Here is a 25,933-nt window from a genome sequence, read left to right on the forward strand (position 1 = left end):
CTACTTTTTCAAAAGATGATTTGCATCCAGCACAGGAGTGTGAAATCGGAGTAGCAGACGTGTCAGATCATTGCAAGATACATCTAGTGGTCAACTTAAAACCTGATGAGCAAAATACATTATGGTGACTAAATGTTGGACTCCTAAATAATAAAATATTTGTGGAAAAAGCCAAGAAAGACAATGAAATATACTAAGGGGCCAAAGATAATGGTGAGGTGAACCCCAATAGAACCCCAATATTTTATGGGAGGCTCTCAAAGCAGTCTTAGGAGGAAAATACATTGCTAAAAAAGCAGCTCTGGAAAAAGAAAAAGAGAAGGAATACAAAAAGGAAAGGGAAAAGCTACTTGTAACTGAACAGCAACATTAGAGCACCCAGGATCCTAGGCTTCTTCCCAAAATTCAGAATATAAGACACATTTGGATAAAATGTACAATATGGAAGTGGAAAAGAAATTGAGATTTCTAAGACAATCATTCTATGAAGCTGGACCGAGAGAAACAAAATGACTAATGCTAGGAGACTTAAGAAACAGCAGGCGGACAGGACAATTTGTAAGATTAGGGAACCATCGATGAATAATCTGACCTGTGACCTAAAAGAGATTAAAAATATATTTCACAACTATTATCGTGATCTTTATGGCCAACTTCCATCTGCAAACACCGATCAGATGAGGTCATTTTTGGAAACGCTGGATCTACATGCAATAGAAGACAATTAGAGGACAATCTTGTTATAATAGCCTGTTATAAGCATTTTGTCCCGAACAGTCTTGACATGTCATTCGTACAGTGGATTCCAAAAGTAGAACCGCATTATGTACAATAGAAAAAAATGGAATGCTCTTGAGTTTTCAAGACAGCATGACTGTTTTAGATACACACAATTGAGAAACTATTATGAGAGGGTAATAAAACACAAGGTGCACAGAAAGGGACATGGAATTATTCAAAGGATGATGGGTGCCTACAAATCAAAGACTAAAATAGTAAAATAGTAAAATAGTAGTAAAATAGTTTCCACACTGTACCAGAACATTGCTGGAAGAACATAATTGGGTTCTTTATTACACCAGAAATCGAGCAGAACTACCTTAAAATTGCACAGCCATGTTGGCGCCAGTGTGGTGCAGTCATTGTAAACCATTCACATGTGCTCTGGCTTATTTTTGGGAGACTACGATGTGACATCTTCATGTGTCGTACTGTACCTGGGCCATTTGGTAGAAGAATCTGTGTTAAGGGAAGTTAAGTATTTGTATAAAATCATGCTGGTAGCAAAAAGGCTATTACAAAGAAGTGACTCAATCCAGGAACCCCGACACTAGATGATTGGTTCAGTATTATGAACACAATATACGAAGTGCAACTATTAACACAGATTAAGAACTGAAGAGGACACACAGTATGTCAAGAAAAATGGGTGAAATGGACACTATTCACTGATGGGCGACAAGGAAAAGACTTTTAGATCACACCACGACGGCGGCTGAATTGATTGGAAAACATACAAATCCAGTGCTCCTTTGTGTTTGTTTGTGTTTTGAAAAAGGAGAAAATAACGTTAAAAAAGGAATAAAAGTAAAATGGGTACTGATTGTGTGCCATGGTGTTGCAGGCTAAGCAAGGCTACTCCAAGACAGTTTTAGAGATCAACACTCCTCGCATCGACCAGCTGCCCATCCTCGACGTCATGCTCAACGACTTTGGCGACTCCAACCAGAGGTTTGGCTTCGAGGTCGGGCCAGTCTGTTTCCTCGGCTAGACACGACCCCCCCCCCCACCACCACCACCACCAAGAATAAACCTTCCCGAGCCCCTGTACCCCTCCACCCCGCAACTGCCTGCGTCCCCCAAACCCCTCCCCCCGCTGACAGACAGGGTCAGAGGGCACATAGAAGAAGAAGAAGGGGTGCCCCCGGGCCCTGTGGTACCAGCGCTCGGACCAGGGGGATCTAGTCGTCGCCCTTGTAGGGCCACATCCACATGACTGAGTCAGGAAAGGAAGTGACATCAGGAAAAGGACATTTGATGCCGTGGCAGACATCTCGCACTCCACCACAGACATGCATAAAACACTCAAGGTGCTACAACACAAATTGCTTTTTGATGAAACTGTAATTATTATTATTATTATTTTGTACAATATTGTGCCTTTCTGAATCCACCCTAAAAACTTGCATGCGTGTGTCCCAGCTAGTAAATTTAATGTTGATTTTTATTTGATTTTATTTAGAAACCACCAAGAAGGACACAAGTTTGAGCAAATGTGTAAGTTTGTAAATAAAAACAATGTATGACAACAAGCAAAACACAAACACAAATGCTCCAAAGACATTTTTCATGACTTTGTCAGTGGGAAATCAAGCCATAATAATAATAATAATAAGGAAATACTGTAATAATATAAATACTTACTTGATACCTCACACTTGCTTGTTAAATCTACTTTGACTTTACAAAATTTCTTTCATGGAAATTCACCAAAATACAAGAAAAATCCTTGACTTTTTGTGTGCCTTAAATTTTCTTTCAAAACTTATTAAAACTGGATTCTGAAACTGGATGTGTGTGTCTTTGCCTGTTTGGGAGCACAAAGCCATGACGACTATGCTGCTGTCCTAAGTGTGGCTCGTTTTTAGTGGCCCTTGGCATATTGGAAAAATCAAATCAAATAATTTTTAATGACATATATGTATTTATACACCTCCATAAAGCACAGCAAAAAGCATGTTGATACTGTTACAGGTAAAAACAAAAGTGCATGGCAGGTGTACATAATGCTGTGGCCATTGAGTATTATTTTTTCTGTCTTTAAAACGTCGCGTCACAAAACGACTCCAATATTAATCCTGTTTTTCCTTAAAAATGGAATCATCGTGTTGTACCAGCCATGCGCGTTCACGCTGGCTGGCACGCACGTCAAAAGTCACGCGCATGTGTCGGCGTCAAGAGGAACAGCTGCCTCTTGACTCTCTTGAGTCTTGGACTCAGAGAACCGCGCCGGAACCATCACCAGGACCACAACCAGCGCAAGCAAGACCCTTGACGTGAGGTGGCGTGGCTCATTTGGACGATTTATTTATTTATTTCATTGATTTCTTTGATCGTCGTTTGACCACGCCCCCTACAGGCTGCACAGCACGAGGACAAAGTAACATTTCGGAACATTTAGCTTATTTTTTCTTCTTATTTTTTTAATTTTAGTTTTAGTTTTGAAGTTGCAGGCAGGATGTGGACGCTGTCTGTGGTTCTGAAGCCTGTCTTGGTTCTGTTGCTGTTCGGATGCTGGCCGTCCGTGGTGAGTTCCCTGACCACACGAACATCACAGATATTTTTGTATGATTACTTTACTTTAGTTTATTAAGTATTATTATTATTGTTAGTATTTTATTATTAATATGTATTGTTTTACTATGTTTATACGTCATGTAACATCCTCACAACATGATATTGACTTTACCTTATACATCTATGGTATAATTATCTGCTGGATTTATATCTATATTTGTGTATGCATTAGGGTCCACGTCTGAAAACAATATGTTCCTGTCCAATTTATTTATAATACTTGTTGGTTTTTATTTCATATTATTACAGAAGAAACCTAATTTTTATTTTCTATTTTACTTTACATATATTAGGTAATATTTAATATGTGTATATTTTGTGTATATATATATATATATATAATTTTCTTTCTCTTATATATGTATATGCTATAATCTCCATCCATTTTCTATCTCGTAATATATATATCATATATAATGTTGCTGTCCAGTGGAAAGAATGGATCTAAAAAAAAAAAAAAATCTCTATCTAAAAAACGCAGAGAAAAGTATTTGTTGTTGTTTTGTCTTTAAAAAAAAAATATATATATATATATATATATATATATATATATATATATATATATATATTTTAAATTACCATAAATTTGCAGATAAATGCTTTTTTCTACTATTGGTCATACTCTTCTGTGTATCTATAGTAAAATGATTTACTAAATCTATATGTCTATATACTATATGTCCATGTCCACTATATTCCATATTCTTAATTCAATGGTTCTGATCTATGGTCATCAGGACCATTTCCTATTACATTATTATAGCATATGTAATATATGTAATATATGTAGTATATTAGAAAAGTAATTTCTGCTGTTAGGTGTTAGGTTAATTGGGGACTCTAAATAGTCCATAGGTATGAATGTGAGTGTGAATGGTTGTTTGTCTATATGTGCCCTGCCATTGGCTGGCGACCAGTCCAGGGTGTACCCCGCCTCTCGCCCAAAGTCAGCTGAGATAGGCTCCAGCATACCCCCGCGACCCTAATGAGGAGAAGCGGCATAGAAAATGGATGGATGGAATTTCTGCTGTTTCTTTTATAAAAAGAAAAAAAAACATTTATGACAGTGACTACGTTATCTTTAAAACAATTCTATTATTCAAAGTATCATTTGTATGAACTTTATTAAATGTATTGTGTACCATTCAAAACTTTAAAGACACTTTCCCATGATATTGAATGTGCAGACGTGTCTAAACTTTTGATTACACTGTATACACACATTATAATACTAAGTATAGTATACTATATTGCTTCACTAATCATCCCTCTGCAAGGAAACAAATTTAGCGCTAATTGTTTGCAAAGGAGGTCTTGGTGATGACTTGGGCGGCGTGTGGTGATAGCAAACACGAGCAGGCAGGAAGTGAGTAGCAGAATAAATGTGTGATGCTTGCAATGTTGATGCCAACTTGTGGCCAAAGAACAGGAAGGAAGCAGCTGTCTGAGTGAATGCTCGTAGGAAGGGGTTGTGGGGGGGCTTTGCATCTGGCATGTGAGTGACACTCTGAGGTGGGGCCTGTCACTCACTGGAAGGAGGAAGATGTCCTGAAGTGATGAGCAGCATGAGATTGACTTCTACAATCACAACCAGCATCCAAACGTCAGCTCAGGTCAAAGGGTGTGTCCAGAGGCCGGTGCTCGTCTCTCACGCTAACCACGCGAACCGTAGACAAGCATGCTTTTTAGAACAGCACGACGCCATGTTGAGCGTGAAAATGTTGTTTTTTGGCACCGTGCGTGCAGACCATCAGGCCGAGGGAGGGCTGGCAGGTGTACAGCTCAGCTCACGATGCAGACGGCCGCTGCGTGTGCACGGTGGTGGCGCCAGGACAGAGTCTGTGCTCAAGAGACGCCAAAGGACAACAATTACGGCAGCTCCTAGAGAAGGCACGTGCACGCTCACTCACACACACACGCGCGCACGCACGCACGCACGCACACCTGCATGTAAACTCGACGCTCACATGCGTGCTCACAAACACGTGTGTTTCATCCTGAGTCATCCTCTGCTCACACATTTAAACATTTTCATTTCTGGGAGAGACACTGATTGGACAGCAACAGAGGAACAGAAGGGCACTTTCAATATGCAAGTGTGCCTTCCATCAGTTAGAGGGAGTTCAGATCATATAGTCATTATATTGATCCTAATCAGTGTATCATTAAATACACACTCACTGCTCACTTTCCTCCATCAGGACCCAAACCCCTATTTGCTGTTTCTCTTCATTGGCTAGACTGACTGCAACCCTAACCCCAACTTCAGCTCAAACCATAACCCTAAATCCCCATCCAAACTCCAACCCTGACCCAAACCCTAATCCTAACCACACCCCAACTCTTCCCCTAACCTCTTCTGAAACCCCAAACATATTCCTAACCTTAGCTCAAACCAAAACCCTACCCCCAACTCTAATCTTACCGCCAACCCAACCCTAACCTTAATCTGAACCCAAGCCCAAAATCTAACCATAGCTCAAACCCTAACATCAACTCTAATCTTAACCAAAATCCCAACCATGACCATAACCTAAATTCAAACCCAATCCTAACTCCACCCTAAACCGCAGCCAGAAATCAAACCCTATTCCAAACCCTAACCCCAACCCAAATCTTGACGAAAAACCCCAATCCTAACACTAACCTTAAAGCCCTAATTCTAACTCTAACACCAACCCCAACTCAAATCCTGACCCTAAAACAAACCCAAACCCTAACAAGTATTTCAGTTATAGACTATATATTAAAAAAAAAACTATTTCACCCAGCAGATGATTGTTTCAAAGACAATCAAGTTGGAGGTCAAAGTGCTGACTTGTTCCTGGACAAGTTCCAACACTGCTGAATTAACATTTTATGCTGGTTGGAGAAATCGATACTCTGCTGCTTGACTGTTCCCAAAAAGGTCCAGAACATGTCACAGTCCATTGAGGTATTGAACCTGCGCACTCAGAGGGACTTCCAGTACATCATGAGGATGGAGAGCCAGATCAAAGGTCTGCGCTCCAAGTTCAGACAGATGGACTCTGACAGGAAGACGCTGGCCAGCAAAAACTTCAAGGTACTTCTCCTTGCCTCACGTGGACATCATACTCCTGGTTCATTACAGCATACTCCTGGTATGTTCAACCCATTCCTGGTGTTTATTTCAGGAGCTAAAAGACAAGATGGACTCCCTCCAGCCGCTGATCCCCGTGCTGGAGCAGTACAAGACGGACGCCAGACTCATCTCCCAGTTCAAAGCTGAGATCCGGAATCTGTCCGGCGTGTTGCTGGGCTTCCAGGAGGAGATGGGAACATACGACTACGAGGAGCTGCACCAGAAGGTCCTCAGCTTGGAAAACCGTCTGCGGAGTTGCATGAGCAAACTCAGTGAGTCGACAACTGATACAAATTATGGAGACGTGATTGTTCCTTGGGGGTTTTATGGACTTAGAGGACATCCTCAAGTTAACACAGCTATTCCATTAAAGGCTGAGTCTCCTGTAGTCGCTGATTGCCGTCTTCCAATGAACACCCCGTCCTCTTATAGCACAGCTATAATTAGCACATATTTGCTGTGTGTGTTTGTAGCGTGCGGCAAGCTGATGAAGATCACTGGCCCACTCACAGTGAAGACATCGGGGACAAGGTTTGGGGCGTGGATGACGGACCCGCAAGCGCCTTCCAAAACCAGCAAGGTGAGTTGGTCACACGAGCGAGGCGTTCACTGTCTTCCCAGAAAGTCAAGCTTCCATGTGCTTCAGGTTTGGTACATGGACGGCTACACTAACAATAAGATCGTCAAAGAGTACAAATCCATGGCTGATTTCATGTCGGGGGCGGAGTCGAGGACATACAACTTACCCTTCAAGTGGGCTGGGACCAACCACGTGGTCTACAACGGCTCGCTATACTACAACAAGATGCAGAGCAACATCATCGTGCGCTACAGCTTTGAGACGGGCCGCGTAGTCACGCAGCGGGCTCTGGAGTCGGCCGGCTTCCATAACGTGTACCCATACACCTGGGGGGGCTTCTCCGACATCGACCTGATGGCGGACGAGCTGGGCCTGTGGGCCGTGTACGCTACCAACCAGAACGCCGGCAACATCGTGGTCAGCCGGCTGAACCCGGACACGCTGCAGATGCTCAGCACGTGGAACACAGAGTACTCCAAGCGCAACGCAGGAGAGGCCTTCATGATCTGCGGGACGCTCTACATCACCAACTCCCACCTGACGGGCGCCAAGGTATACTACGCATACTCCACCAAGACATCCAGCTACGAGTACACGGACATTCCCTTCCACAACCAGTACTTCCACATGTCCATGCTGGACTACAACTCCAGGGAGCGAGCCCTCTACGGCTGGAACAACGGACACCAGGTCCTTTTCAACGTCACGCTCTTTCATGTCATCAAAACGGAAGACGATGCCTGAGAAAGTCCAATTTGAACAAACGAGAAGTTATCTTTGTTCCATTCGAAAACCCCAACATTGAGACTCACGTCCCGCCAAAACGATCAACTTTCATCCCACAATGAAGCATCTAAATGAAGTATTTTATACATTTATCAGTTAGCATGCATACAGTACACACATGCACTACACACCGCACATTCATTCACACATATACAGTACATAGATGCTCTCATAGATGCCCTCGCCACACTTTGAATTTCATGGCTTCACTCTGTCACTGTTTTTTAAAAAATATACAAATTAATAAATCATCGCTGTTTTGAGGATGACTATCGCCCATTATTAGTAAAAAAAAAATGCATATTTAAGTAAAATGTATGGATTTTTGGCCTAAATGAAGCATTTTCAAGCATAAAAATGGCCTAATGAAGTGAAATTACAAGACGTATTCAAAAACCTTGCGATGATATGTAGTATTCTACACTGGTCACTAGGTGTCAGTAATTTTACATTGATGAGACAATAGTACAGAACAGGAAGTCAAAAAGGAAGAACAACAAGGAACTCTCCCAATGCTAACATGTGTGAGTCTATATTGTGATTTATTTATATCTTATATGTCTTATTTTTTCTTATGCCTACTACAATGGTGTGAAAAAGTGTTTGCCCTCTTCCTGATTTCTTAGTTTTATGTATGTTTGTCACACTTAAATGTTTCAGATCATCAAATAAATTTAAGTATTAGTCAATGACAACACAACTGAAAACAAAATGCCGTTTTTAAATGAAACTTTTGATTTTTTTATTCATTATATATTTCATTATATTTCTGAAATGTGACGTTACTTTTACACCAGATGTAATGGGACACACACCTTCCAAAAAGTTCAACTTTTGTCTCGTCAGACCACAGTGTATTTTCCCAAAGGTCTTGGGGATCATCAGGATGTTTTCTGGCAAAATTGAGACAGGCCTTAATGTTCTTTTTGTTCAGCAGTGGTTTTCGTCTTGGAACGCCATGCAGGCCGTTTTTGTCCAGTGTCTTTCTTGTGGTGGAGTCATGAACACTGATCTTAACTGAGGCAAGTGAGGCCTGCAGTTCTTTGGATGTTGTTGTGGGGTCTTTTGTGACCTCTTGGATGAGTCGTCGCTGCGCTCTTGGAGTAATTTTGGTTGGCCGGGAACTCCTGGGAAGGTTCACCACTGTTCAATGTTCTCGCCATTTGCTGAATAATGGCTCTCACTGTGGTTTGCTGGAGTCCCAACGCTTTAGAAATGGCTTTATAACCTTTTCCAGACTGATAGATCTCAATGAATCACAGTTATGTTTTACCGGGGGGGCAGTCACTTTTTCACACAGGACCATGGAGGTTTGAATTTTTTTTCTGCCTTAATAATAAAAAAGTTTCATTTAAAAATTGCATTTTGTGTTCAGTTGTGTTGTCATTGACTAATATTTAAATTTGTTTGATGATCTGAAACATTTTATTGTGACAAACATGCAACAGCATAAGAAATCATGAAGGGGGCAAACACTTCTACACACCACTGTATATTGGGTAATAGGAATGTGAAGGTGACTGCGCTATTATTTCATGTCTAGAGGGCTCTAATAATGTTAAAAAGTGCATTATGAGGTCATGAACAGGTTTTCTATGTTTTAACTATAAAAACATTCCATTTACAAATAAGCAGTCCTACTTGGCGGAAATTCACTTATCACGGTTGGGCCTGGAACCAATGAACTGCCATAAACGAGGGATATATCCATACATAGACAGATAGATACATACTCTACATTCATTCACAGATTCATACATAAAGCTATTATTCATATTCAAAGTGCTTTATTACTGTTATGAAATGTGTCATGGGATTTCTTTTGCTCTGACAAGATTGTGAATGATTTTCTAATCAAATTCTTAGTCAAGCATCCTTGCAGAGAAATGTGATGGATGCTGTACACTGCAGATGATGTACCATGCGTACCATCCATCCATTTTCTATGCCGCTTCTCCTCATTAGAGTCTCGGGGGCATGCTGGAGCCTATCCCAGCTGACGTCGGGCGACAGGCGGGGTACAACACTGAGCTTATTATTCTTTAATCTGTAAACACAAACTTTCTTCTGTAAATGCACACACTGTGTTTTTATTCATTAAAAAACACTTGTCTTTAAAAAGTACAGGAGCACTTTTGTTTTGTTTGTTTATCATATTACAACTTTTAAAGAATAACATTCTCTCTTTAATATTTAAATTTGATGCTCCTAAGATGACATTGTTTTTCCTCATAATAGTACAAGTTTGTTCTTATCAAATTGCAACTTTTTTTCTCGTGAGAATACAATTTATTTTTTTCCTTTCTCCTCATATTTTAGACTTTATTCTTGTAACATTATAACTTTTAACCCTACCTTGTTTTTTCAATAATTAAAATAGTTTAGTTTTGTTTCTCATATTATAACTTTAAAAAATATTACATTTTTTCTTTAATGTTTCAGATCAATGCTACTAAAATGACATTATTTTACTTCATAATATTATGTTATTCTCATAAAATTACAACTTTTTCTTGTTAAAAACTTTTTTGGACATTATTTTTGTTAAATTATTGCTCTTGTTTGTTTGTTTGTTTTTTCCCAACTACTTCAATTTTCTTCTTGTAACTAGCTAAGTCATAACTATGACTTTAGTCCTAAAATTTAGATTTTATTCCCGTAACATTATAACTTTTCCTCAACCTAAAAATTACAACTTTATTCATGGTTTTGTTAGTTTTTTTTCCACAATATTACGACTTTTAAAAAAATACTTTTTTTTTTTAGTATTACATCTTTTTCTCTTACTATTTTGACTTAATTCTTGTAAAATTACTGCTTAGTTTTTTTTTCGTTAACTTATATTTTTAGAATGTGCAGTGGGCCAATTAAAAACAGCCTCAGGCACGAATGGCCCCCCGGGCTGCACTTTGGACACCCCTGGCTTAAAGTGTCACAGTCATCACCAGGTTGCAACACTGGAAGAGTCACATTGTCATGGGACTTTTCCTTGCTTTTTATTCGTATGCTGCTGCTGAAAACAGACATATTTCAAAGAGTGACAGTCTTGCATCTCAAATCAAGTCTCCCCCACACACATGCACACACACACATGCACACACACACACGCACACACACACACACCATAGAGCGTATTATTGCTTGCCTCTATAGACGTAACCTTTGGCGAGTTGCCGCGTTCATCGTTGCTCCCAATTAAACTTTGGACCAAGTCTGTCTGCTGCACCACCTCCAAAGATGTTAAGAATATTAAAAGATGGAAGTAAAAAGAAAAGAAACCATGCAAAATTTCCCTGGAAAGCAACAGCAGATGTGAATCCAGAAGTCATAGAGAGTTATGGATGCATAATAAACATTGCGGACTAATGAAGTGGAGGTAATGGCAACAAGATAATTTGATCACATCACGATATATTTGTTAAAAAGCATCTTCTAGCTTTATTTATTCAGGTAGAAAATATGATGCCTCTTTATGGAAATCTACACTATTTACTCACAAGAAATATAGTATTAAATATACACTGTTAGAAATAGAAATGTTGCATGCATTATTTAAAAAAAACAGTACAGCTTCAGTGTTGCTTGTACAGTATGTATAGGAATAGAAATACACCAGAATGGCAGAGGTTACTTTTTGAGTTCACAGTCCCACTTTTTGAGTTTCCTCTTCACAGGTGAGACTTTTTGCACATCTTTGGGTCTGCTAGTGCCGCGCCTGTGCAACGTGACCGCGTCGTCCTCCGCCATCTGCTGCTTGGCGAAGTTGACAAACACCTGCACGAGCGCGTAAGGATGTCGTCAGAGGATTACGTGTCATTTTTTTGGACATCGTTGTGAATATTACAATGTGTGTTGCTTATATATATATATATATATATATATATATATATATATATATATATATATATATATATATATATATATACATACATATATACATATATACACACACACACACACCCATTAGGGCTGTCAAATGATTAATTTTTTATCAGTTTAATCAGTTATCAAATTAATTAATCATGATTAATCACCGTTTGCAACTATGTCTGAAGTATGCCCATTTTTACTGTATTTTATTGAAAGAAAGATAAAAGACAGGACAGGATTATAATATATTTGTATGTATAAACATCTCCAAATGAGCTGAAAATTTAAATCAAGCTAAAAGACAGGACACGTCTAAAGATCTATTTACCTAATACTAGTTTCTTTAATTGTAGCAGGACATTTCAATCACGTGTTAAACGTGTTATTGTGAGCAATGAGGGGTTGCATTCAAAGACACCCCATACCTTAAGTTGAATTCACATTTTGAGTTTATTTTCTCGGATTTCCGAGCATATTTAAATGCAGAAAATTGTACTTCCGCATTGAGAGTTGCAAAGTGAGTGATAAGAATATCCACTTGTTGTTTTTCTTTGTCTTTCTGTCTATTTAGACCACACATACACTGTATGCATAATAAAGATGTTTTGATGTTCGGATATACACATAGGTATATATGATGGATGTAATGGGTAGATATATTTGTCCTACCTGGTCCAGCGTGGTCTGAGAGACAGAATAGTCCTCGATGCTGAGTCTGTCCTTGTTGGCCACAACCAGTTGAAAGATTCTGGCCAGCGAGGAGGATGCGATCTCGTACTGCAGCGTGTTGTAATGCTTCTCCCGCTGGACACAGCCTGGAAAACTGCTCTCCATGAACTCTTCTACGGGCTCCAGCTCCGGGGACACACCCGCTTTGGCCGCCTTGACCTTCATGGTCACCACGTAGCCGTCGCCAAACCTGCGCCATCGAAACACGCAAAGACGATACCGTCTGCATACATCATTTATTTGGGTTACAAACTGCTATTTACTAGCAGGCATAGCCGAGGACAGCTATTTGGGGGCTTGTGTCAATGTGACTATGGCTGAAGACGAGAATGGATATAAATAGCATTAGCAGTGCTAGCATTACTAGCGCCAGGGGCAGACTTACCATTAGGCAAACACAGGCAATTCCATGGGGCCCACAGATTTTCAGGGGCCCCCAAACGTCTCATATAAACTGATTCTTGATTTTTTTTTCTTCACTTTAAAGTACATACGACTGTTTTAGTCTTAATTCACATGCTTAAAACTACATCAAAAAGTGTAATCTTTCATTAGCATTTCCACCTCCCTTCTCATGCAACAGACTATTTATTCCATGTTACTGCGCATGTGCACAGGAGCAAAACAAACTTGTTGGCGCGGAGTTACCCCAGTGGAGTGGAGAAGAGGAGAAGGCGGGTGGAATACAGTTTTTATCAAAACTACCAAAGGTGTCAACCTTTTTCACAGTCGCAGGAAGCGACACGATGACAGCAGCACCGCTCCTGTCCGTGTCAGCCGAGGAGGAGGAGAATGCAGTAGATGAAGCTGAGAGTGACGCTTTTCATCACAAAGATGTGGCCATTAAAACGATAAACTATGTGAAATGTCGCTTCATGTTCTTATCAATGACAGTAAAAGCGTTGAGATGATTCACCACTTATTCGGTAATAATAATCCCCCAGGAGGATTTTGAGGACTTTATCTAGTTCAGGAATTAGGACAATTTTCTCATATTCACACTTGTTAGAATATGATAAGCATTAATATTTATAATTGGTTTTGGGGGTGTATATAAACATGGCTATGTAACCAGCTAGCAACTTAAGCTGACAGATAACTGTAACAGATTACAAAAGCAGGAAAAAAGGCCTCAATTACTCACATTTTGTAAAAATTTGAAAAAAAAAAAAACTCAACAACAACAAAAGAAGGCTGTGGAGGGTCCCAATGACTACAGTAGGTTTGCCTTGGGCCCCCAAATGACTAAAGCCCCTGAGCAGCGCACTAGCTAGTCACCGGGAAAAAATGTCAACACATCAGCAAAACATACATACATTATAGTGATCTGATACATCTTTTTTATTATGTATTGTTTAAAACTATGACAGGAACAACATCAAATTAAAAGCACAAGATGAATACAGACCCACCATCCAGTAGTACGAGCCTAGAGTTTGTTTTTCAGAGAGGTGTACCGCACAAATATGTAGATTAGCACTCAGTGAAGTCATCAAATCTTATCTTTATGCATTCCCACATAATATCAGCATTTAGGACCAAATATGAGGTGAAAAATACACTACAGTATAGTAGCCTATCTGTGCAGCGTGGGAGAAAGTTAGCTGGTGCGTTCAAGGCCCATCAAAGTGGGACAAATCCCCACTCGCATTAAACATGCAAAAACTGTGGGACTTTAACTGTATATTATTTTTTTAATACAATACTGGCCCATATTTCAAGATTAATATCACTTTACATAACATTTCATGTAGTTATTGTTGTAGTTGCGTATCAAATCGTTTATCACAAAGAGATTTATATCCCTACTTACAGTATTATAGATAAAAACTTATTTCTATCTGCAATTAAGTATGATTAATTCAGTTAACAAAATGTGATTAAATATTTTAATCGAATGACAGCCCTAATATAAATAATAATGTATATGTATAAATGTAAATAAACATAAGAAAAATATAATCAGAAATCATTAAAAATGCAATCTTTTATATGCGTAGTTACCTCCTAAGCACTCAAGACTCACTGTGCAAACAATTAAAACACAAAAAATAGACAGACAGTTACCAAATAAACCATCAATAAAATCAACATTGACTAAAAACATGAAAAAAAGAAAAGAAACAGAAAACTGAATTATAAAGTCCAGAAACACCACCAGATGGTGCTGTTTCAAATCTGCGTTTTATATTATATACAGAGCAGTGATTCCATTTTAAAGATATAGTGTCTCATTATTTATTTATTTATTTTTAATTATTACTGGTTTTAGAGACAAAAATGTTTCATTTGCTGTTGAGGCACATCGTGAACGTTTTTTAAATTTTCATTTGTACTGTAGTTTCCCCATAGAGTAAGTATGCTACCGAACCGTGTGTATATAAAAAGGTCTTACTTGTATTTGAGGTGCTGGATGGTTCCCAGACACTTGAAAGTTCCGTTGACCATGATGGCGAGTCTCGTGCAGAGAGCTTCGCACTCCTCCATGCTGGTGGACAACAACAGGAAGTACAATGACAATATCATCATCATCATCATCTTTTTTGTATCGCTGCTAACCAGCTAACCTGTGCGACGTCAACACCACGGCCCGCCCGTCCCGTATGATGCTCAAGATGGCGTTCCACAGGAAGCGCCTGGAATGAGGGTCCATCCCCGTGGTGGGCTCATCCTGAACACACACATGACATAACACAGGTAACACAATCGTGATATAACACTCATGTAACACACACTTGACACACAGTAAGTCTGACTTGGCAGGATTCCACACATCCCGCTGATGTCGGTGGACACAATTAAGGCGCTCACCAGCAGAACCAAGGCTGGACAACCGATCATGGCAATGGCGGTGGAGAGTTTGCGCTTGTTTCCGCCGCTGTAGGTGCCAGCGCAGCGACTGGCGTACTCCGACAGGCCCAGTTTCTGGATGCCCCACTCGGCCACCTGCAGGGGGAGTATGCTTAGTGAGTTACTTTGTGTGTTGGCAGGACGGCACGCAAACTACCAAACCAATTTCTGTGCAACCCTTAAAAGGCCGAGAGAAAGGCATTTAGAGTTAATTAATGCACTTGTTGTTCAAGCCTGCGAAAACGACCCCAATGTTGACATTATTACACACAGTAAATTTAAATATTTAAAGACAAAATCCTGCCACAGCAACGCAGCAGCGGCACGACACAGCGGCAGCAGTCCACCTCCCATGCAGCCCACCACCACAGCTTAAAAAAATCCTAGGGGAAACCCTGACAAGGATACAAAAACGCTACAGCCTAACGGCGCCAGGACAAGCCACAATCAGAGGAGCGAAGACCCGTGAGTCACTTAATTTCTTGTGTCCAATCTCGTAAGTTTATCATTCAAATTCAAAAGAAATTTGAACTTTGAGAGTGATTAAACAAGACAGAATCAAATGTTAATATGTCTGAGAAAAGTGTGTAAAGTGTATGGTGAGGGGTTTTACAGCCTTAAAACTTATATAATAATAGTACAAAAATATAGTTGGCTACTTTGCGGATTTCACTTATTGCGGCCTATTTTGGGAACCTATCTCCCATGATCAACGAGGGGACACTGTACCAGCATAATACAAATTTCTGTATGTAATAATTTTCAATATAGCTTGTTACATGTATGTTGTCATTTTAAAAGTATTATTATTTATTTATTTTAGTCTTTTTCCCTAAATGAACATTTTCTTGATTTTTTTTTATAACAATGATACACCAGGATTACATATGGTACCTTTCTGTCATTAGTTTCCATAATAACTTATTATAATGTGTCCTTGCACACACAATGAAGGCATAAAGTGAAGTTTTAACATGCTTACATGGAACTTACTTTGCATTGTAGTGTATCCTGGATCAGCACCACTGTTCCTTTACCCATTTCAGTTATTTTTAGAGTAATTCTATCAACCGGTAAAAATGGATGATGATTAATATTTCAGGCCACCATGCTGGTACTCACCCTGGGGATCTCTGCCTCTGGCACCCCCCTGAGGCGGGCGTACAGGTAAAGGTGCTCCCTGCCTGTCAGGAGCTCGTCGATGGCATCAAACTGCGGGCAGTAACCCATGTTCTGGTGCACGTCCAGAATCTCCGTCAGGATGCTGCACAAACACGACGACACGTGAAGCACAAATGTAGTCTTTTTTGGGAGAAAATTCTTGGCTTAAATGGGCGTGTCGCTGCTTTCTTTCATTTGTGTCCCCATTTATACTCATTTCTGTTCATTACGCTCATTTTCTGATTAGAATGACCTTCAAAACTGCAATACATACAGTAGCAAATCTTGTTCCTGGGAACAACGAGGCACGGGAAAGCCATTTAAAGTTCATGATGGGATGGCTAGAAAACATGCTAGCTCCACAAAAATCAATGCAAACCTGATAAAAGAGGCGGCACAAGATCCTGATCCTGTCTAGTCTTTTCTGAAGGACTAAAGAAGCAGAATCACAACGCTACCAGTCATTGGTCAAAAGAATTTTTGGTATGTGGAGACTTCAATATTAACCTTCTGAATCCACATAAGTACAAGGAAATAGATGACTTCATAGATACAATGTATCGATTGAGTCTACATCCCAAAATCACCAGACCAAGCAGAATAACAGACCACAGTGCCACCCTAATTGATAATATATTTACCAATGACTTTGATGATAACACAACTAGTGGCCTGTTAATCAACAAAATCAGCATCCATCTTCCAGTGTTTACAATTTACAACAAACATTACAATAAAAGCCAGATGAAGGCCAAAAAAAACCTTTCAAAGACTACACACAGAGGATAGATAGCATCAGCGCTTTCAGGAAAGATCTAGAAGAACAAAGATAGGAGAGTGGATGTGGATGAAGCATATGACAACTTTCTATGCACTTCTATGGAGCTCTACAATAAGAACTGTCCCTGGCGAGAAAAGTCCAAGAAGCAAAAGAAAAACAACCAGCCATGGATGACAAAAGGACTAAAAAATGCCTGTAAGAAGAAGAAAACATTAAACAGGAAATGTATCATTCCACAAACTAAAGAAGCAGAAAAATATATAAGACATATAAAAATAAGTTGACAACAATCTTCAGAGTGTGCAAGCGGGAATATTATAGTCATTTACTAGATAAGAACAAAAATAAATAAATAGTATTATAAGGAACAGCACTAAGAAAGCAGACGACCCTCATTATTTTATTATTTTATGGTTGGAAACACTAATAAGGATGATATCGATGAGGTAGCTGAAATGTTCAATCATTATTTTGTAAATATATAAGAAGAAATTCCAAAACTCCGGACAATGGACCAATGGAATGAAACCATAGATAGGAATCTCAATTCCATGTTTCTCACTGATGTAACTAAAAAGGAAATCACTGACATTGTCACAAATTTTAAGGCAAACAAATCAACTGATTGTAATGGAATCAAAATGGAAACAATAAAAAGGGTTATCAATGAGATTGTAGAACCGTTAACATATACTGTATCAGTAACTTATCATTTCAGACTGGAAAATTTCCTAACAAAATGAAAATAACTAGTAGTTCTAATTTTTTAAAATGGAGACAAACATCAATTTACAAATTACCGACCAGTAATTATCAAATTTTAAAAAAAATTATCAAGAAGCTATTCAATAACATGTTGGAGAAATTTGTTAATAAAATGAATTACTAGCAGGTAGCCAATACGGTTACAGAGCTAACATTTCAACTTCTATGGCACTGATTGAAATCACAGAGGAAATTGCTAATGCTATAGACCACAGAAAGTGTGCAGTTTCAGTATTTATGGATCTTACAAAAGCCTTTGATACAATTAATCACAATATTTTAACAACAAAATTAGAAAGGTACGGAATCAGAGGATTAGTTTTGAATCGGGTTAAAAGCAACCTAGTAAAAAGGAATCAACTTATAAAGCTCGGAGAATACACATCTGGGAGTTTAAATACCACGTGTGGAGTACCCCAGGGGTCAATATTGGGACCAAAACTGTTCAATTTGTACATCAATGACATCTGTAAAGTGACAAAAGACTTAAAGTTGGTATTATTTACGGATGATACCACTGCCTTTTGTTCTGGGGAAAGCACACAGGAATTAATTAAAAAGGTCAAGGCTGAAATGGTCATACTAAAGACATGGTTTGATAAAAACAGATTATCCTTGAACTTAAGTAAAACTAAAATAATGCTATTTGGTAATAGCAGAAAGGACACATATGACCTAATACAAATAGACGGGGTGGACATTGAAAGGGTGAACGAAAATACATTTCTGGGGATCATAATAGATGAAAAACGAGCTGGAAATCTCACATCAAAAATATACAAGATAAGGTGGCGAGAAATACTTCAATATTGAATAAAGTAAAATTTGTTCTTGATCAAAAATCACTCCACACTCTTTACTGTTCTCTGGTATGACCATATCTAACTTACTGTGTGGAGATATGGGTAATAACTATAAAAGCAATCTTCACTTGCTAAATGTACTGCAAAAAAGATCAGTGAGGATAATCCATAATGCTGCATATAGAAAACATACAAATCCCTTATTTTTCAAATCACAAATACTCTTAGATAATTTGGCCAAACAGTCTTGCAGTTCAGCACAACACCGTAGCTCACTTGCAACAGCTCATATCTCTCCCAAAAATGTTCATTCATGCTTCAAAGCTAATTCCCTTCCTATATACTGTAAATAGTCAGTCCCACCAAAATGCAAACATCCTCCTCAATTGCTTTGGCTCATTTCCTGAAACACTCTTGGTTCTTTTAGCAAAATAAATTTGGATGTTTCAGCACAACACCATGGTTCACATGCAAAAGCTTATGTCGCCTACAGTGCCGTACATAAAGGCATTTCACAACTGACACTTCCTCCCTGGTTGTTGTCCTCACCCTCCTTCTCCTGGCCACCATCCTCACCCTCCTGGGCGTCCTCACAGTGCCTGATCTGTCTGTCTGATCACAGATTTTCATCCACATTACAGTGCAATTTCTAGTTTCACCTGACTGTCAGATAATACATTTATCCAATGATCCAAGAGATTCACATACGGTATCCATGGTATTACAGTGTCTCACAGACTAAATTTGACTCCTGTGCATGTGATGGCTTATACAGTGAAATGGTGCCGACATGTTTTGGAGAGAACAACCATTAGACCTGAGAATCGACATTGGAAATTGTGCTAAATGTAGTTTAACTGTGCTAACTGCAGCTACCTGTACATAATCATTTTCAAAGATGTACCTATACATTAAGACATGGATCTGCAGTTTGATGAAATGAATGACAAATTCAATTCTGTTGCAAGCAATTGCCAGGCTGTTTGGAGGTTTGTCCATGCTATTTTGAGAATGTAATTTCTGTTTCAAGAAATGAATCAAACCAATGTCGAAAAACTAATAAAAACAGGAAGGTCTAAACTGCCACTAAAGCACAGAAATGCCTTGCCTCCATTATCAAGATGGACAGCTTTAAGCTATATTTATATAAACTATCTTAAGAAATTGTTAACTTTTAAAATGTCAGAACGTAAGTAATACAAGTTATACCTTTATATTTCTGGCTACTGACAGCATTTGAATATTTACAATACATTGAAGAATCCAAGAATCAACAAGTAACACTGGTGGTACATTGGCGCCATCCGGTGGTATGCCGGGACACTATAGATTATAATTTTTTGATTATATTAGCGATATACCGCTAGTGTATATATAAACGTATTAACCAAAGATTCACTGAAATTTAATTCCAAATTCAATGTGCCTTTGCTGAAATATTAATGTTGCAAGCAACCAAAAAAACCCAAAATAATCAAATAAACCAAAATAAATATGTTTGAGGTAGCACTAATGTTGAGAATAAATTCTTTAATCATCAGATAAAGTTTGCAATGGCTAACAGAGCTACAGGCAAAATACTGCTAATGGTAGCACATTTTATTGACTAACGTGTCAGCCATTTTGCTTTTATTTAGTACTTTGTTTACCTGTAACCGACGACGGTGGCGTCCCCAGAGCTGACGTCTGTGTCGCCAGTCAGCATCTTGAAAGTCGTTGTCTTCCCGGCACCGTTGACCCCTAAAAGTCCAAAACACTGAGAGGACAAAGGACATACAAGTGAAAAACACCAATGCTGACCAAACCAACAAGTAAACCCATCAGCATCATCACCTCTCCGGCCGGAACACCCACACAGATGCGGTCCACAGCCGCCGTCTTTCTGCCCACGTACGTCTACGACAAAACAACACCGCTGACTTTACGTGTTTCACAGCAAATGTGTCTGAAGCAGGATGAGAGGGCTTTCACCTTAGAAAGGTCTTGGATCTGCAGGATGTCCGACTTGCTGCCTCCGTCGTAGATCCTGTGACGCTCACACGCCACATCATCATCGTCGTCCTCCACCGGGCTCCGCTTGGCATCCGATAGCCTGAACAAGCGGCAAGAAGATCATGAAGAAAAAACCTCCTCCCTCATGGACAATTCCCCCCTTCTGACCCACCCTGTGTCAATATATGTCCACATGCACAAAAAAGAAGGCTTCACTACATATCTTAAAATGCATCTTGGAGCACTGCCAACTCTCTGTCAGTCAGCTGCAGATGCGGACACTGTATGTTTGATCATGTTGTTTCTCTTTAGTGAACACACTAATTTAGCAAGATGTTGCTGTTAAAATGTAAGTGTAGTGTTAGCACTTTAGCATCACATAGCTATGCTCGAGTTGCTATCATTTGTGTCCTTCTGTCCCACTCCTTCATGTTACAACGTTGTATGTGGTATATGGCATCTATTATGTTGGAAAGTGGAAAGTTACAGTATACAGTAATCCCTCGCCACTTCACGCTTCAAAGTTTGCAGCTTCATTCGATCACGTTTCTTCAAAGCTACATTAATTAATCAATCACCACTGTTTCATGGTTGAATACAGCCTATTAATAGTAAAAAAAAAAGCATATTAAAGCAAATTTGATGTATTTTTTGCCTAAATGAAGGTTTTTCAAGCATAAAAATGGCCAAATGAAGTAAAATACAAATATAAGGCATTCAGAAGATGCAGTCAAAGACATGTTGTGATGATATGTAGTATTCTACACTGCTCACTAGGTGTGAATAATGTTACATTGACAATAGCCATCGCAGCAAGTACTGTACAGAACAGGAAGTAAAAAATGAAACAACAACCTCTCCCAAAGCTTAGATGTGTGAGTCTATATTATGTCTTATTTTCTGTTATCATGTCTACTACAGTGCTTGAAAAAGTATTCATACCCCTTGAACTTTCCCACATTTTGTCACGTTCCAACCACAAACAGAAATATATTTTATTGGCATTTTAAATGAAAGATAAACACAAAGCGACACACAATTGCGAAGTAGAAGGAAAACTGTACATGACTTTCACATTTAAAAAAAAAATAAAAAACTGAAAAATGTGGCGTGCAAAAGTATTCAGCCCCGCGTGTCAATACTTGGTGGAACCACCTCTCGCGGAAATTACAGCTGCAAGTCTTTTGGGGTATGTCTCTACCAGCTATGCACATCTAGAGACTGGAATTTTTGCCCATTCTTCTTTGCAGAACAGCTCAAGATCAGCAAGATTAGATGGAGAGCGTTTGTGAACAGCAGTTTTCAGATCTTGCCACAGATTCTCGATTGGATTTAGGTCTGGACTTTGACCGGGCCATTCTAACACAGGAATATGTTTTGTTTTAAACCATTCCATTGTAGCTCTGGCTTTATGTTTAGGGTCGTTGTCCTGCTGGAAGGTGAACCTCTGCCCCATTCTCAAGTCTTTTGCAGATTCCACCAGGTTTTCTTCCAAGATTGTCCTGTATTTGGCTCCATCCATCTTCCCATCAACTCTGACCAGCTTCCCTGTCCCTGCTGAAGAAAAGCAGCCCCACAACGTGATGCTGCCACCACCATGTTTGACAGTGGGGATGGTGTGTTGAGAGTGATGTGCAGTGTTAGGTTTTCGCCACACGTAACGTTTTGCATTTAGGCCAAAAAGTTCCACTTTGGTCTCATCTGACCAGAGCACCTTCTTCCACACGTTTGCTGTGTCCCCCACATGGCTTCTGGCAAACTGCAAACGAGACTTCTTATGGCTTTCTTTCATCAATGGCTTTCTTCTTGCCACTCTTCCATAACGGCCAGATATGTGCAGTGCACGACTAATTGTTGTCCTATGGACAGACTCCCCCACCTGAGCTGTGGATCTCTGCAGCTCCTCCAGAGTTACTGTGGGGGTCTTGGCTGTGTCTCTGATCAGTGCTCTCCTTTTTGGGCATGTAAGTTTCGGTGGACGGCCATGTAGCTTTGCAGTTGTGCCATACCCTTTCCATTTCTTGATGATGGATTGAACAGTGCTCCGTGAGATGTTCAAAGCTTGGGAAATCTTTTTATAACCTAACCCTGCTTTAAACTTCTCCACAACTTTATCCCTGACCTGTTTAGTGTGTTCCTTGGACTTCATGATGCTGTTCACTGACCAGTGTCCTCTTAGCAAACGTCACAGAACATACGGTTAGATTACACACAGATGGACTGCATTTGATCATTAGGTCAACAGCTGATCATTCAGCAATCATCAGGCAACCTCTGAAGGTAACTGGTTGCACTCAGAGAAAAGGGGGCTGAATACTTTTGCACGCCACATTTTTCAGTTTTTTATTTTTTTTAAATGTGAAAGTCATGTACAATTTTCCTTCTACTTCACAATTGTGTGTCGCTTTGTGTTGATCTTTCATCTAAAATGCCAATAAAATATATTTATGTTTGTGGTCGGAACGTGACAAAATGTGGGAAAGTTCAAGGGGTATGAATACTTTTTCAAGCCACTGTATATTGGGTAAAACGAGTGTGAAGGTGATTATAGGCGTGTTATTTAGTGTCGAGAGGGATCTAATAATGTTAAAAAGAAGGTCGGAAATACTGTTGCTTCTCTATGCTCTAACTCCAAAAATATTCCATAAAGAAGGAATCCTACTTGGCGGAAATTCACTTATCACAGTCCGGTCTGAAACCAATTAAGCGCTGTAAACGAGGGATTACTGTGTATGTCAAAAGTGGATCAAGCACACAATAGGGCTTCCTGGAGTCAAACGCAGCTCTTTAGCATTAATGCTACACACACACACAAAACGGCGTGTTCCCAGTAGAGCATTGGTGTCCAAACTTTTTCCACCTAGGGCCAGCTTATCTTGGGTGTGGCTTGAAGGAAACGTGGACTGGAGGGCATGAGTTCCTTACCAGTGGTCCAGGAAGAAGCGGTACTGGATGAGGAGGTTGAGAAGAAAGTAGACGAAACCTTCTAATGCCATGAAGCAAACATTCTTGCCCACAAAGTCCCAGCGGAACGGGTCATCCAAGTGGTCTTCTCCTGCAAACACACACAGACGCACATCAACACACACACTATTGCTGCGTTCACTGGGTGCAGGGCTGTAATTACCGAATCGGGCGTAAACGTCGGTGACTGCCTGGTTCATCGCCATGTCAATGAGACCTCGGCCCAAGCAGAAGTGAGGGAAGAGGAGCAGACCTTTCTTCAGCCACTCGTTAAACATCAGCAGGGACTAGTGAACACATACATACACACAAACACACACACAGGTTATGAGTGAATGTCACCACACTGGAACAGAACATCCAGAACATGTATGTCAAGAAAAAAACTGCATGTCAGCTTTGTGATATACAGCAGGTGAAAAAAAAGCCTGTTATTAGTATCAACTTCGCTCTTTACCTATTTTTTTCCCCCCATTTTTGCTGTTTTTTAATTTTCCAAATATTACAACTTTCATCTTAAATAATCTTGGTAAATTTAACTTTCGTAATATGATGATTATATTATATAATATTATCAGTTTTTCCCCAACCTAATTTTCCAAAAATTACAACTTTATTTGTTTTGTTTGTTTCTCACAATAATACCACTTTAAAAAAAAACAATTTTTTTAGTCAACATTTTTTTTTCTGTAATATTTCAATATTTCTATGCTACTTAAATGACGTTATTTTTTCGAGTTTATTCTCGTACAATTGCGACTTTTTTCTTGTCAGAATAGGACTTCTACTATCTTCTTGTACAATTTAAGCAGTTTTTTCCATTTCTGCTGTTGTTTTGTTTTTAATTTTCCAACTATTTCAACTTTCTGCGTGTAAATTTTCTTCTCGTAATATTATGACTTTATTCCCTTAGAATTTTGACTTTATTCTTGTAACATTATAATGTTTTCCACAACCTAATTTTTAAAAAATTACAACTATATTTTATTTGGTCTGTTTCTCATAATATTGCAACAAAAAAAAAATACTTTTTCTTGAATATTTCAACTGCATGCTGCTAACATGACATTATTTTTCATTCTCATAAAATTGTGATTTTGTTTTCTCCTTAGATTATCTACAACTGTTTTCTCGTAATATTTTGACATAATTCTCGTAAAATTACATCTGTTTTTTCCATTTCTGCTGGTTCCTCTTCTCGCAATTGTGCATTTAATTCCATAATATTTTGACTTTATCTCATAACATAACTTTCATAATATTACAATGTTATTCTCATTAAATTATGACCTTTCTCATTAGATTAGAACTTTTTTGTTTTATATTTTGATTTTATTCCTGTAAAATGTTCTGTTTTTAAAAAAAAAAAAAAAAAAAAATTCTTGCTAAATGATATTTTTAGAATGTTCTGCGAGCCAATAAAAAAACAGCTGCGAGTTGCAAATCGCCGCCAGTACTTTGGATACCGCTGCCATATAGAAACAGCACAGCACAACATAGAACAAATACCCTTTCCTGTTTCACTACTGTGTGCTATTTTGCCCTCTGGTGGACGACAAGGCACACGGCACCTAATTGTGGGAAAGCGTGAGCTCCTCCTTACTCGGTTGTTGTCAAAAAGCTCCAGGATGAAAGTGACAGCGCTGCTGTTGATGCCAATGAACAGGTTGATGCAGGACAGAGACACGTAGGCCGTGCTCGGGATGCTGAACACATAGGACATGGGGTACATCATGGGCGTCACAGACCACCTGCCGGGAGGAACATGATTGAGTGCAGCACAGCGGAACCTCCAACATGAAACACCAGTAAATCTTGTGAGACTTCAGCTCAGTGAGGATTAAATCTAATGGTTTTACTTTGGCTTTTTTGTATATTTTTGTGACCAGTGATTGCAAAATGTGAATGTGAATTTCTCTTGGAGACCAATAAAGTATCTATCCTATCCTATCCTATCCTATCCAAAATCGGGAAAGTGTGATGATAACCATAGAACTTGTAACGTATTGCGACATTGGAAAGCATCCTGCACATGATAAATACTATTAATGAATAACGTGATATCTACAAAACACCACTAGGTGACAGTATCACTCAGCAATCAAAAATGGCCTCGATCCCGGTCCCTAACTGGTTTTACTGTATTTACTTAGTTTTATTATACTGTGGCTTTTATGATGGCAGTAGAGAGG

General features: G+C 39.2%; 3 protein-coding genes across 8 annotated transcripts in view; 2 read left to right on the plus strand and 1 right to left on the minus strand.

Moving 5' to 3' along the window:
* The window catches only part of LOC129168198 (collagen alpha-1(XI) chain-like), a 96,390-nt gene extending 93,824 nt beyond the window's left edge, over positions 1-2,566 (plus strand). Inside the window, exon 67 of the mRNA XM_054753193.1 lies at positions 1,625-2,566. Within this exon, the coding sequence (XP_054609168.1) occupies positions 1,625-1,771 (147 nt within the window). The 3' untranslated portion in view covers positions 1,772-2,566. The remainder of the gene's footprint in view (positions 1-1,624) is intronic.
* Positions 2,567-2,934: 368 nt separating this feature from the next.
* LOC129168207 (noelin-3-like) lies at positions 2,935-9,941 on the plus strand. Of its 4 annotated transcripts, XM_054753233.1 has the most exons (6): positions 2,935-3,307; positions 5,104-5,247; positions 6,266-6,421; positions 6,513-6,732; positions 6,934-7,040; positions 7,107-9,941. In XM_054753233.1, the coding sequence occupies exons 1-6, from the start codon at positions 3,239-3,241 to the stop codon at positions 7,782-7,784; spliced, it is 1,374 nt and encodes a 457-aa protein (XP_054609208.1). In that variant the 5' UTR covers positions 2,935-3,238; the 3' UTR covers positions 7,785-9,941. The 4 variants fall into 4 exon arrangements, with proteins under 4 accessions (XP_054609208.1, XP_054609188.1, XP_054609199.1 ...); XM_054753213.1 differs by having other exon boundaries at positions 6,513-7,040; XM_054753224.1 differs by having other exon boundaries at positions 6,934-9,941.
* LOC129168183 (retinal-specific phospholipid-transporting ATPase ABCA4-like) overlaps positions 3,875-25,933 on the minus strand; it is a 59,442-nt gene continuing 37,383 nt past the window's right edge. For all 3 annotated transcript variants that reach the window (XM_054753173.1, XM_054753181.1, XM_054753165.1), the window contains 12 exons: positions 25,345-25,492; positions 23,905-24,028; positions 23,703-23,832; positions 20,757-20,877; positions 20,619-20,681; positions 20,435-20,541; positions 16,398-16,539; positions 15,237-15,371; positions 14,993-15,096; positions 14,821-14,913; positions 12,366-12,615; positions 3,875-11,600 (listed from right to left, as the gene is read on the minus strand). In XM_054753173.1, the coding sequence (XP_054609148.1) occupies positions 11,454-11,600; positions 12,366-12,615; positions 14,821-14,913; positions 14,993-15,096; positions 15,237-15,371; positions 16,398-16,539; positions 20,435-20,541; positions 20,619-20,681; positions 20,757-20,877; positions 23,703-23,832; positions 23,905-24,028; positions 25,345-25,492 (1,564 nt within the window). In that variant the 3' untranslated portion in view covers positions 3,875-11,453. The remainder of the gene's footprint in view (positions 11,601-12,365; positions 12,616-14,820; positions 14,914-14,992; positions 15,097-15,236; positions 15,372-16,397; positions 16,540-20,434; positions 20,542-20,618; positions 20,682-20,756; positions 20,878-23,702; positions 23,833-23,904; positions 24,029-25,344; positions 25,493-25,933) is intronic.

This window comes from Dunckerocampus dactyliophorus, chromosome 2, assembly GCF_027744805.1.
Source record: "Dunckerocampus dactyliophorus isolate RoL2022-P2 chromosome 2, RoL_Ddac_1.1, whole genome shotgun sequence".
In the NCBI taxonomy this organism is placed as follows: Eukaryota; Metazoa; Chordata; class Actinopteri; order Syngnathiformes; family Syngnathidae; genus Dunckerocampus; species Dunckerocampus dactyliophorus.

What these genes read in the sequence shown, in the direction of transcription:
- LOC129168207 (XM_054753204.1), top strand. Translation starts at nt 3,239, where the DNA reads ATGTGGACGCTGTCTGTGGTTCTGAAGCCTGTCTTGGTTCTGTTGCTG. An exon ending in TCGGATGCTGGCCGTCCGTG is followed by an intron (nt 3,308 to 5,103) that starts GTGAGTTCCCTG and finishes CCGTGCGTGCAG; the next exon opens with ACCATCAGGCCGAGGGAGGG. An exon ending in TACGGCAGCTCCTAGAGAAG is followed by an intron (nt 5,248 to 6,265) that starts GCACGTGCACGC and finishes GTTCCCAAAAAG; the next exon opens with GTCCAGAACATGTCACAGTC.